Source organism: Nanorana parkeri, unplaced genomic scaffold (genome assembly GCF_000935625.1).
Source record: "Nanorana parkeri isolate BGI_ZX_2015 unplaced genomic scaffold, ASM93562v1 scaffold1221, whole genome shotgun sequence".
Classification (NCBI taxonomy): Eukaryota; Metazoa; Chordata; class Amphibia; order Anura; family Dicroglossidae; genus Nanorana; species Nanorana parkeri.
The window spans coordinates 219,052-233,514 of NW_017307489.1; the positions used below are offsets into that span (position 1 = coordinate 219,052).

A 14,463-nucleotide genomic window follows, 5' to 3' on the forward strand; every position below is an offset into this window, starting at 1 on the left:
CTAAGCCGTGCTGCCATATACCTTTAACCCTTTCGCTGCCAAGCCCTCCGGAACATTTTTCAAATCAGCTGGCCACTGCATTTTTCCCATTGATTTGATTTTCAACTGCTGCGTTGCTAGTGTTTGCAAAAGACCCCCCAAACCATATATTTTCTGAAAGCGCAGGCCAGGTAGAATAAAAAGATGGTGATACTAAATTTGTAGGCCCTGTGATAATTGCGCAAATGTTTCTCAAATTAATATGAAACCGATAAAAATACACAATTCAATTGATAAAGCACACTAAAATCAGTATCAGCGCACAAAAAAATATATTGTCTGACTAAATCTAACAGATAAACTGTATTGAGTTAATAACAAATATTTGCACATTTGAAATTGCGCCTTTTTTAGGAAAAGGTAAAAAAATGAAGGTACGCAAAACTGTAAATAAGCGACTTATGTTAAAAAATTGTTTTTACGCTGTGTTGGTGTTTGTGTTGTGATAAAATGATACAGGCGTATATTTATTGCAACACAAAGATCACAACGCATGGCAATGCGTCACAAAGCTTTGCCATGCGCTGCCACAGTTAATGTAAAAAAAAAATACATTAAAAAAATCATGCACTGTGATGCGTTCTGCAGCGCATGTGCATGGCGTACACCTCAATATGTGTATGTTATGTGGGGGGAGGGAGGGGTTGTGCTTTTTTTTATTAGTTTTTTTTGTACACTTTTTTTTATTCAATTTTTTTTAATTTTAATTTACATTTTCTATTTATTTTTTAATATTTTTTTTTTACTGTTGGGGTTGCGGTGAAATATCTTTTGAATTTCCCTTTTGAAATAAAAAAAGAAACTGAGGACATAGAGTACTCAATTTCTTTTTCTGCAGCCCCAGCACCCAATGAATGGGAAGCACTCAGTACAGAGGCTTCCCATTCATTCAGAAACTAATGATAGTAAAAAAATCTTACTATGATTACTTTATGTGTCCCCAGTTATTTACAAACACCGGAGTGATCAGACGATCCCTCCGATGTTTGCTCTGCACTGTGGGATCGATAAATATCAATGATATCTAACGATCCCCCGCTCGGCCACGCACAGAGCCACTGTCATCCAAAAACTGACAGGATGACAGCGGCTCCAATCGGAACACCGCTCAGCCATCCTGAATTGCGGCCAGCCGCCGCTCGCTCCCCCGACCCCCCCTGCCGGTGATTTTATTACGGATCCCCACTGCCACAGACCCTACAAGCGGGGGACAGCAGCGGGGATCCAGAGACTCCATATGGCGGAGGGGGGGGCACCTGGTATTTTTGATGATAGCAGTCATCAGTGGCTTGTGAGCCGCTGATGACAGCTATTAATTTGAAGGGGACAGTCCGGGAAACAGTTCTACTATAAGCTCATGGTCGCTAAAGCAACCATGAGCTTATAGTAGAACTGTAAATGCCAGGTCCGTACGGCATACTGAGCTGGCCAGCCGGGAACACTTATGTTCCTCCGTATGCCGTACGTCCTCGGCAGCGAAAGGGTTAAGGCAGAAGAGGCTTTCTCCTGACAACCCTTCCAATCAAACCATGCTTGTACAGTCTTTTTCTAATTGTATGTAATGAGTCCGAGATGTAACTCTGTTTTTTTTTGCAATTTCTCTGAGCATTGCATGGTCTGGTCTTGGGGTGAATTTGCTGGGACGTCCACTCCTGGGAAGATTGGCAACTGTCTTAAATTTTCCTCACTGTAGAATGATGGCCTTTAAGTTGTTTGGAAATGGCCTATCAACCCTTCCAAGATTGATGGGCAGCAATTGCTTCTCTGAGATCATTGCTGATGTATTTGCTCCTTGGCATTGTGTTAACACACCTGAATGCTCCAGACCAGCAAACTGCTAAAACTTTGGCTTATAGAGGTGGCAACACTTGCCGATGAATATATAATCAAGGGCATTTGATTAGCAACACCTAGCTGCTACTGCTTCCATAGGAATTAAGAGGCTAAGTAACGGTGTACTTAGTTTTTCACACATCACTTCTCCATTTTGGTGTAATGTGTTTTGTTGTTCACCTGAAGGTGTATTTAGCTCATTTGAAGACCTGCTAAAAGGACCAGATGATTTTAATTACGTCCTAATATGTAAAATAGGGATGTCCCGATACCGATGCTAGCATCGGAATCAGGCCCGATACAGGGCAAAAACCATAAAATTCAGTGAGGGTGTACTTTGACACAACTGTATAGAAGAAGAAAAAAATACAGTCGTTATTGAATACCACCAACAAAAAGCTAATTTCTTGTCTTCATGGTCAATCTTTGTTCCTGTTTTATTACATGTTGTTCACAGGAATGTGTCAAAACTATCTAGGCGCAGCGTTTCTTCATATGAATTTCGGCTATATGTAGTAATTTCATCAATTTCTCATTTCAAAACAATACGGTTTTGTTTATTTTTGTTTACAGTAATGGACACAAACCCGTAAATACAAAGCATTTTAATATGGTGCACGTTGGTACAGATAACTCTAAAAAGGAGTCATATCAATCAAATCAAGAACCTAAAGAAAATTGTGACCATTGGTTTAATTGAATCACCATTAGCACAAAAAGTGTTGTATTCTGATAACTGTATTTAGTCAATACGTGTAATATAAGTATTTAGTTGACTTTTTTATTCACATGCCTTTATATAAAAAAAAATTGTACTTGCACTTGAGGACATGGGAGGTAGGGCTGTACCAACTATTCGATTAAATCGCTGTCAACCATTCTCATGATTGATTAGTTGATATATGGGCTCCGTGTCCCTTCTGATCTCCGCTGCTCCCAGCGAGGAGAGGGACACAGACACCTGCAGCTAGTGTCCAGCGGTGAGCAAAGCTCTGTAACTCTCCCTGGGGAGGCGATAATGCTGCCCCTGTATCACCGCCTTTAGCTGCCATGCTCCTCTGTGCCACCGCTGTGTCCTCACCACCACCCACCGAATAGGAGACTTGTAGCTGGCGGAAGAAAGCTGGCAACAAGTCTCCCATCCAGGGAGCAATAACAAGCCTGCTATTGGGTATTTTAAATTGTAAAAGCAGGCTGGCCACTGCCTCCTGTCAAATCAGCAGAATACGACCTGAATGAGAACTTTCTCCTTCAGGTCCCTCCTCTGCTGATTGGCAGCAGGCAGTGGGTGGGTGCAATAGATAGCCAATAGCAGACTGGCTATTGCTCCCAGCCACTGCTTGCTGTATTTACAGTCCCCAGCTAAAGCTATTGAAGTGGAAAGGCGACACTAGGAGACTAAAATACCCCCTAGTGTCACCTTGAAGAGAACCCGTTAGCGCCAACATGCTATCACATTGGGGGCTTGTGAGCCCCCCCATGTGATACACATATATACATACACACTTACTATAATTATTGGTATTAACATACAGCTATCAGAAGAAAATACATTTGTACAATATTGGAGCTTTAATGAACTTGAAGACAAAAGGGAGAAGGAGCATATGGGACTTGTTTGTTTTAAAAAAAACAAACAAAAAAAAAACAAAAAAAACACAACTGAAAATATCCTAGCATTAGATAACAATGGACCTGCACCATCTTCACCAATTTAATAGGTATACGAATTTTCATAAACATACAACATGGAAATAAGGCATAGCTGGTTTTGTATAGTAAAATACAACAAACACTTCCCAATGTGTGTATATATATATATATATAAAAAAAGTGTGTCACAAGTTTAACAGTTATACTGCATTGTTACAGGTCATAGTTTTGTGTCATTCAAATGAACGTAGGTAGAAATCTGGACAACGGTACTCCAATAGCAAATCAGATACGTCCATTTATTCGGGGTCTCACAGGATCCCATTCATCAGGCATCACTTGTTCTGCCTGATGAAGGGGATCCTGTGAGACCCCGCAACGTTGCACTGTTATGCTATGCTGTATGTACATCAATAAATAGATGCATCTGATTTGCCATCGGTGTGCCAGTGTCCATATTCCTAACTACGTCACCTGCCGTTGCACCCACTTAACTTTCATGGAGCAGCGGTAATGAGTGTGATGGGTATATGGACTGTATTCTAATGAACATGATTAGGACTAAGAAGTTTCACAACATTTCCAGACACAAGAAAACTAGCAAGCACTGTGTTAGACTTCCCAGCAATCCTTGTGGTGTCACTTGGCTCCCACACTCAAACTGTACACTTTTGCTTAATATGAGATTAGGCCCTGTCCCTTTAGGCTTCAAGACCCACCTCCATCTTTCAACTGTCAAATGTCAGCACTTGTACCACCAGCTGAATGTCAGGGGGGCAAAGCAGGGCTTAATCTCAATTTAGGAAAAAGTAAAGACCCCATTTGCTAGCTAGGCAAGCTACAACAGGGTGCCTTCACTTTAGCATAGAAACATTTTAGGTTCAGAACAGGTTCACTTTAAGGAAACTGGTATAGAGAGAACAAATAGGCTCAGTAGCTGAAGTCTCATTCTGAAAATGCGAGTTACCTGGAGGCCATGCTAATTGATTGGCTTTAGTACTTCAGAGGTTACTTTACTGCAACAAGTATGAAGACCAGCAGCTTTGACTTAATTTGCTGTTCTAGGTCAACATCTCAGAATGTCAAATCCAGGAAACTGGAATTTTCAGATCAGCAATGGCAGATTCCGTCTCAACACAATTTTACTTTAATAGGAAAGCTCCAAAAAGTAATGTTACAGCAGTTTGGTAAGTTGCTACTACTACAGTACTAAATAGGTTTTATAAATCAAACATCTGGAAGGAATTATTTACATGTATAGATTTTCTTTAGTGTTTCACTTTTAGCTTTCAAAATGGGCTAGGTTTTCTTTGTAGCCATGTTCCTTGAGAAAGCGTGTTAGTCAAGATGAACATAAATCAACAATGTACCCACTGACCGGTTTGTTGGGTTCCTTACATGTTCACTATACCACATAAAAATTGTTTAATCCTATTATATGGCTATTATTTAAGGACAACCGTCACCAAAAATATTGTACTCCGATACCTGCATTAGGTCATTATATGTAATGATAGCATTCTGTATATGAATTTCATTCAATATGCCTTCATTTATATTTCTTTCCACATTTACATGAAGACTGAGCGACCCCGTCTAGTGACAGGGGTTAAGACTAAACTATGCCATTTCTAGGGGTGCTTTAGCAGTTGCAGAAAAAAAAAAAAAAAGGTAACTGTTGTAAGCAAGCCTGGCAGGAACTTAGCTGCTCTCAAGCCACAGTCACATTTGTACCGTGCAAGGAAAATTAAGCAGAGGCATTTTAAGTAAAAAAGTTTATATGCGGAATACCATCATTACAAACAATAACCACTTATAGTTTTTAGAATACAATGATTTTTTGCAATAGTCGTCGTCTTTTAAGCAAAACAAAAGGGTAATAGCACGTGATAAGATCATATTCACGGATTTAAACACGCAGAATTTATTTTTATGTACTTAGACATCGAATTACAGACAATGATATTGATGGACGTCTGCGTTAGATCCTTTGTTACTTTGAAGTCGGTGGTGGACCTTGTTCAGGGTTTGAAGTCGCCGGTGAAGTATGCAGATTGGTTTCCTTGAAGACAAACCATGCATTGCCTGCCCACAAGATCAAATTCAGGAATCCAAAAGCCTTAAATAAAAATATTTTAAAAAATTAAGAATGGGGAGAGGGAGAACTATTTCTTATGGCTCCTTTGCAAGCAACAGCAGAGCCTCTGTCCCACTTTTTCCTACATTACTTGAATGACTAGGTCAATTAAACTACGATAGAGAACGTATGCCTTTTTAGTCAGGCCAGTAAATATACAAGTATATTGCAGCTCTCTGATGGAATGATTTTATTAAAAACACTGACTGGAAGGCTCTGAAAGATAAAATGATTAAAAAAAAAACACTGCACGCACGCACACCTTTTGTAAAGGAAGAACAGAAAAGACTGCTCTGGAAAGGGTCATATATTATAACAACTCCACAGTACTAGATTATTGGGAAAAATGTGTATGGATAAAATCTTTAATGCAGGGACAGAGTACTTTAGTGAGGTAAAATTGTCAGACATGAATCATCCACTTTGCCCACAGATGTGCATGCCCCCTGGAGTAATCTTATCCCGTCACTAGGCTCCATTCTCAGCATCCAATAAATGCCAGGAAAGGAACAGGGCTGTACAGCACATTGCACTGGAGTCCGTGCACAATAAAAACACAAACTTCTCTTTTTGCATCTCTGAAATCTTAAGTTGCAGACTTATTTCTCTGTATCACAAAAACATTCAATGCAAGATAAACATAATGCGGGAAATTCAAAAAAGGCTCAGCACAACTTCCCGCAGTAGGGACCTTTAAAAAATTCTGCGCCAAAAAAGTCTGGTCACCAGTCTTGGTAGATTTACAAACACAGATTCAGGTAGTTCAGGAATGGATGCGACAGATTTAAAAATGATTACCAACAGTTTAGATTCGAAAACTGGGAGGTAATTAAGGCCAACTCTGATCCGGCGTACAGAGAGACACCGGTGCTCAGAGTGAGGGGTGTGCATGAAAAGGTCATGAATCTGACAGCTTCCTGTTCAATAGGTGCTAGGACACTAGGGCGCTGGAATCCTAGCAACTAAATTATGTATCCCCAACCAAATTTAGCTGCTGGCTGGAAGATTCCCTAGCCAGAAGTTGAATGTAAACAAAGGGGCTGGGGATGCTGGCTGAGATCATTACCCAAATATGGCCACATTTTGGGTAATGATCTCAGCCAGCATCCCCCCTTGTTTTACCAGCCTCTGCTGTTGACTGACAGCAGCAGAGTAGACATGATGAGGAACCCAGAATTCCCCCATCAGGTTCCACCCACTATCCATGTCACTGGTCATTAAGGATGCTGCCATGTGTACCCGACAGTTTCATTAATAACCAGCTACACCCACTGACAGTGATGCTGTGTGGGTGGAGCCCGATGGGGAACTCTGACAACAGAGTTGCGCATAAGGTCCACTTTCTTCCGATTGAAAGCAGGCCATGGGTGGGTGTCAGAGCCAGTCTGTTATTAGTTATGGCACCCACCCACTGCCTTCTGTCAATCAGCAGCAGAGCAGTTCTCCAAATTCCCTATCAGACTCTGCCCACTGTCATCACTGGCCGTTAACCAGTGAAGCTACGTGGGTGGAGCCTGATGGGGAATTCTCAGAGGAATAACAATGCACCCTCTGACAATGAACTCCTTTTCCTTTTTCTCCAGAAGGATGAAATCATCTTTGTTAAAGGCATTAGTTAGGGTCAGTATCCACCTTTTAGACTGAAATTCATACTCTTGCTTTCGTAACCTATGACGAGCCAGTGCAAAAATCCGTCACAATTTAATAAGCATCACTGCTGCCCCCTGCCTGAAAACTACACTGAACAGAATGATCACTAAGGGATAACTTAAGACTGTGTCCTAGAACGTTTATGCCAATCAAGATCAAAAACTCTATTTAGCTATATAGAATTGTTTTAATATTATGCTGTTTCTATGCAGCATATATTGAAAGCAGAATTAACCCCAACTATTTATTTTTTCTTAACAGAAAGCTTATGTTAGAAAAGTTCTATATTCCTTTATTGATATGACCAACATTATTTTCTGCATGCTTTCATTTACATTCTGCCTACTAGCGCATATGCACTATATGCTACACTGAAGGCATGCCTCTATCGATTACAATGTGCTTATATCAGCCCTCAAATGGATGATGTCCAAGTTGGTCACGTACGCAGCAGGCATCGTTACTGCAGATCTAAACAGAGGCTAAGAAGGCACCATCTTCAGTACATAGGAGTGTTTCGTTCTGCTTTAAACATTTCACATTCCCCTTCCCACAGAATTCTAAAATTCAAGATACACAATTTGGATACCCATTTCTCTATTGAAAAAGACAAATTTCTTACCACTGAAATGTTTAGCGATCCCACGTGTGGTTCATCTCCAGAATGGCACTTGTAAAAGCTAGTTTGATTGCAGTGATTTAAAGCAATATTGTTTGTGTTGGTCGCAGATTTAATATCGGTCAATCCTTTACCCCATGCAGAGGAACTCACAAGCCACATAAAGGCAAAAATGACCGTGATTACAAAATCCTAAAAGGGAATAGTCACAGGTATAAATATTCTGGTTTAAACAGAACCTTTTGATAAAGTGCACCTGTGCCCAGACTATGGACATTAAACTTTACACACATTCCTAACAAGTCATACGTGACCTCTCTAGGTGTTTGTATTGTGAAGTATTTCATTCTCAGGACCTGTTCACCTACCATGCGTTAACTGTCCAGAAGGTGCTTTGCTTTACTATTTGATGTATGCCATTTTTTTTTTTTGTTTACCTGCACAGTACTGCAGTACTGTGTTGTGATGCGGTCCATTGCATTGCGGGTGGGAGGTGCGTTGTGTGCTACTGTGCATTCACCGCATGGACCTGATGTGAACAGACCCCCAAAGATTTCAGTTTAAAGCTTAAAAACATCTGCTGTGTATGTTAAAACTAGAGGGCTGACAGGCTGCTAGAATTCTGCTTGCCATAGAAAATGTGTGTGTGTGTGTGTGTGTGTGTGTGTGTGTGTGTGTGTGTGTGTGTGTGTGTGTGTGTGTCTCTGCTGCAAACTACGTACCGTATTTTTCGCTCCATAAAGATGCACTTTTTTCCCCCCAAAAGGAGGGGGAAAATGTGCCTGCGTCTTATGGAGCGAATCCCGACGCCCGAGACATGCAGTTTCGGGCGCCGGGCGAGTAGTAGGAGCCACTGCTCGGCTTTAATACGAGTGCTCTAATGAGATCACTCGTATTAAAGCCGAGCAGCGGCGATCGAGTTCAGCAGTAGGAGCCACTGCTCGTTTAATACGAGTGCTCTAATGAGATCACTCGTATTAAAACCGAGCAGCGGCAACGATCGAGATTACCATAGAGTAGACGAAGAACGGACGTTCTTCGTCTGCTCTGTGTGATCACTGAGACCGTGGCGCTGTAATCAGAGCGCCACCTGTCTCAGCGGTCACTAACTGCAGCTTCTGTCACAGCTTCTGTCATAGAAGCTGTGACAGAAGCTAGTCTGTCGAGTGCTCCATAAGGCGCGCCTGACCTCCCTGCGTCCTATGGTCCGGTGCGTCTTATGGACCGCAAAATACGGTATATCAATTTCTCCACAATGCTTATAGCTAGAAGTGAATTATGTCTTGTGTGCATTTACTGCTTTTTCCAAATATATAAATACTCAAGTGTGCATATTGGGGCAAAAGTTCACTTTAAGGTCTATAAAAAATGTGTTTTGCTTTTGTGTACAATATATTTAAACATTAATGATGCGAGACAGAATTCTGTCACATCTAATAAGTGATCAGTGTTGTAGAGCTGAATTGTTAGATTTCATTACTGAAGCAACTGCTGAGCAATAAACATTGGCTCTACATTTCTAACTCTATAGCACAAAACAGAATAAAGTCAGGAGCTGTTGATACTGTCCTGTGACTTGACACTAAAGACAATTCTTGAAACAACTAATCCCTCAGTATTACATTTTAACAATGATTTAGTCACCGGCAGGTTTGACTTTATTTAGTTGGTAAACCAATGCATAAAGTGCTTGTTTCCAGGTGACCGATATTAGGTGTACCAGTACGTTAAACATTCAGGGGGGAATTTACCAAAACTAAGAGCAGTTGCCCATTTCATCCAATCACCATCTCTCTTCAGTTTGCTCAGGAAAGATTTTAACATGACACGAGCAGATTTGCACTGCAACCAATCAGCTTCTCTGATTTTTGTCTGCTCCAGTTTTGATGAATTCCGAGTTTTTTTAGGTGTTAATTCTAGGATTTTGTGACTATAGCAGGAACAATAAAACCACACACTTCTGGGTCATATTATGAAAGAATAAAACATCTGTCTTCATGTTCTTAGGATTCCAAACAGTTATTTGAAGGAATAACCATTTTGCAATTGATAAATCAGATTCCTAACAGCACTTACCATTGGGACCAGTCATACTGTACCATCCATGCAGCAATAAGGAGAACATTGGCAGTTAATTTATGTAAACAGCAAAACAGAAACTCAATCTTTTAAAAACAGCTGTCAACATGCATGCAAGTTTTTTTTATAGAAATGCTGTCGGTCCAATCACTACGGCAGACTTGTCAGTTATTAATTGTCTGGCAGCATAAAGACTGGCACTAAAAAGAGGGCAGGGATATGAACACAAAGGGGTGAATGAACAAAAAGGGAAATATGAGAGTTTTGTGGTGGAAATATTGGTACATTTTCTGTGCTCTAAAATTAACAATGGTTTAAAAAAAAAGAACTCCAGGAAATCTAAAAATTAACTCTTGCAGTGGGGCTACCCCACACCGCATAGTACAATGAAAGGTGTCAAAGATCCTTCCCTCTGTGCTACGACCCACATTACAACAACGTCAACTTTATATTGCATTTTGAGAACTGAATTTGTTTTCCAGAACTCCCTACCCACTCTGCTGCTTCTTCCTCATGCGAGCTGTGGCTGGGAGGAAGAGATGGTTAGGCAGAGACAATAATTGGCTACACACACAAAAGGCATCTACCTGGTGCCACGGCCTCACACAAATTCCCAGAAGCAGCAGGCTGCTGGTACTTGAGATATTCTGGATGATTTTGTGTTATGTTTTTAGGTCTGCTTTCACTGCTCCATAAAATGTGTGTGAAAAGTTAGAGAATGTCCATGTTCATTCCAGTGCTTTGCATTGTAACAAAGTTTCTAATGAAGAACTGAACACAATTAAGCCACTACAGCAATCAAAACTGGCGAGACAAAAACATTGCCAAATGGATTGTACTTACAATGCGTGGTACATTTCCAGAGTTTTCATAAAGATGCTTGTACCCAAGATAGAACACAAGAGCTCCCAGAGAGTAAAGGAAAGCCAATACAGCAATGCTAACGTAAAACTGCGATGGAGAAGAATAATCGCCGGTGAGGTGGAGTTCTTCCCATTTCTCTTTACAGATCTCGTCAAACCCTTTAAATATAACGGTATTTAGCCTAAAGATGAAGCACAGAATGGATGGATTAGCATTTGAATGATGGAAACATTGTTCTCATGTTAGCAGCTAAATAGATCTAATATGATAGATTGATGGATAGTTAGTACCCATCCCTTTATATTTTATTTTTAGGTTCTTAAGTTTTGCAAACAATCTCAAGAGTCTTTAAAAAAGTGCATATAGGTAGAAATGTTATATTCTGCAAAGTTTTTACTATTTAGTGCAAATATCTTGCCAATTCATTTGACTGAAATCAATGTATTACAAATGTAACTGCAAAAATGTATATCTTTTTCTAACAAGTGGTTACACATCACACATGTAGCTACAGACTAAATGAGAAACTTCATTTGTTTCAAGGACATGACAAAATACCCAATTATCACGACACTTCTATAATGGATGAAGGGAAGCAACTCTTGCTACATTGCCTAACTTCATCTGCTGTCATTTTGGCAATTAAGAATTCATAACACTTCATTTTTTTTTTATTTAACTAACCATATAGGAGGTCTACTTAGAGATTCTATTTGAAGGCAGCATGAAAGGAAAGTATGTTATGAGTGTTTTCTGTAAGTTTCCCAATGCGTGGCATATAATAGAATTCATAAGAAAATATTTGCAACTTGCACTTTAAAGTTTCCCACTAATACCGGTTTATAAATCACAATATGTTCAATCGTATACAAGTAAATATTATTATTACATAGTATTTATATAGCGCCAATAGTTTGCGCAGCGCTTTACAATATAAGGAAGACATTACAGTTACAATACAATTCAAGACAAGATGGTAAGGAGGGCTCTGCCCCTGAGGGCTTACAATGTGAAAGAGGAGGGGGAAATGATACATGAGGAGGTAGCTGTGGGAATTAATTATTTGAGAATGTTAAGGTTCAGTGGTTAGATCGAGGTGGGATAGGCTTCCCTGAAGAGATGAGTCTTTAGGGAACGCCTAAAGGCAGTCAAGGTGGGAGATAGGACAGGTTGGGGTAAAGAGTTCCAGAAGATGGGAGATACTCTAGAAGTCCTGGAGGCAAATATGGGAGGAGTGGACAAGGGAGCTGGAAAGCAAGAGGTCAATGGATGAGCGGAGGGGACGGTTAGGGTGATACTTAAGAGACAAGGTCTGAGATATATCCGGGGCCAGAGTTGTGGATGGCTTTATACGTGACTATTAATATTTTGAATTTTATCCTCTCTGCGAGTGGAAGCCAGTGTAGGGATTGGCAGAGGGAGGATGCAGACACTGAGCGGTTGGTAAGGTGAATGAGTCTGGCAGCTGCATTCATGATAAACTGAAGGGGGATATCCTGTGTAGTGGAAGGCCAATGAGGAGGGAGTTACAATAGTCAAGACGAGAGATAACAAGGGAGTGTATGAGTAGTTTTGCGGTGTCATTGGTGAGGAAGGGGCGTATTTTTGAGATGTTACGAAGGTGAAGGCTAAATATAAGTGCACTGGTCATGCACTCCCCTATGTGATAACAATAAAGTGTAAAGAAAAAAAAAAAAGTCCCCCGCCCCCACATACACGTGTTGGGTGCGCCTACGTGCGAAAACCTAAGTTAGGTTCCTGGTAACTTATTTTCCAGGAATCGTCCAGGGCAGCCTCTGAGAGATGGGATCCTCCCACCTGAAACAGGAAACACATCATCCACAATTAGAATAAAAGGGCGGTCCCTCCTAACCACCTCAGTATTATCATAGAACCGGAGACCGGAAAGGACCACAGGTAACAATGAAACTCATGTTGAAACACACCACTCAATAAGCAGGGCGGGAATCCATGCTGCCCTGGACGATTCCTGTAAAATAAGTTACCAGGTACCTAACTTAGGTTTTCCCCAGTCATTGTCCAGGGCAGCCTCTGAGAGGATAAATTAGGAATTAATATACTTAACCGGGGGGAGGGGGGACACACTGGCAAGAGCACCTTACTACCGAGAGTCTGATCAGAACAGATGGGAGGGTAACTCTGCAGTGCTACGCCAAAGATTGTAACTCAGCTCAGTGACTTTACAGATTTTCTCTGGCGACCCTAGCCCCTCTGCCCCAGATGAGTCCAAGGCCATCATTGCAGCTGGTCATAAACCCTTCTAGAGGATGACAGGGCGATGCACGTCCGAAGCCACCAACCATCAGTTGTATGGTGTTTGTTAGCCTGTATCAAGCAATAGGTCAAAAACATTCTTGGAGCTTCTCAAGGAGTGACAGAAGTCCAAGTAGTACCAGAGAAATCTACTAAAGCCTTGTTAGATTTAGAAGCCAACTTCCATCCTATGGATGAAACAGGATAAAAAGAGGAACGCCAACCCTCTATTGATATACATGCCAAATCATACGAGTGTGACTGTACACACTCGGTCTTCACCTGGCTAAGATACCATGGATTAAGGCCTCTCAGGAAGGAAGGCGTACATACATACCTATGTGTACACTCACACCCAGACACCAAAAAGATGCAGAGTTGTTTGAGATTTGTCTAGGACAGCTGTACTTAGGCTCTTGATCAAAGCCCGTCAATTCCAGGACTTCTGACCTTTACAGAACCCAAGGGCTCACTGGGTAAGTTCTACATAGCCAGTTAACCCCTACGTTGAAAAATTGAATTGATCATTCCCAGATTTTTGAGTTGTTTGCACCAACGAATGCACTCACAATCTCAAGAGTTAAAACATAGGAATTTGTCAAGTGGTAACCAATATTAACAGGGTGTTTACCCCTTCATTAAATGTGCTCTCAGCACCCTGTCTTTCCCAACAAAGAAAAATAGTGCAGCATTTTTGTAGACATTACTGGGCCTGACCTGTACTGCAAAGTGCAACGAGGCAAGACAAAGCAACTGTGAGATCAAACAAATGTCACGTGGCTGGCCTATGATCCTAAGGTTTGACACTCCTCTGATACTATAAGCAGAATAGAGAAGCTGATGTATGTAGAAAACCCAAGCAGGTCGTCACTTCGACATACTGACCTGTTGGGGGTAAAAACACCCGCCCATTCCTAAACGATGCCTAGATTACACGGGTGCAGGCACAACCATAAACCCTGAAGTATGTAGCCTGTCACTGCAGTGATCTGGTATATCATGGCTTGTCCATATCTGCTGCATTCGGGTGTGTGCCCAGAATAGTTTCACATCACACCGCCGTGTTCGATTCCAGTGCTCCACAAAAATAATCTGACATGCAACACACTGCTTTTGATTGTACCAAATAAAAATTCAGAGTTAGGACTTACCGGTAACTCTATTTCCATTAGTCTTCCAGGACAGCATCACGAGATGGAATCTCCTCCCCCACACACAGGAAACACGTCACTTAATCTGTTTAAAAGACCCTCCTCTCCTCCACTCCCTCAGTCATCACGAGAACCGAAGGCAAGCTGGAAAAAGACAAGGCACA

General features: G+C 41.2%; 1 protein-coding gene across 1 annotated transcript in view; it reads right to left on the reverse strand.

Moving 5' to 3' along the window:
• Positions 1–5,344: 5,344 nt before the first annotated feature.
• The window catches only part of SYPL1 (synaptophysin like 1), a 43,013-nt gene continuing 33,894 nt past the window's right edge, over positions 5,345–14,463 (reverse strand). The window contains exons 4-6 of the mRNA XM_018568628.1: positions 10,854–11,055; positions 7,935–8,123; positions 5,345–5,644 (exon numbers count right to left, since the gene is read on the reverse strand). Coding sequence (XP_018424130.1) covers positions 5,519–5,644; positions 7,935–8,123; positions 10,854–11,055 — 517 coding nt within the window. The 3' untranslated portion in view covers positions 5,345–5,518. The remainder of the gene's footprint in view (positions 5,645–7,934; positions 8,124–10,853; positions 11,056–14,463) is intronic.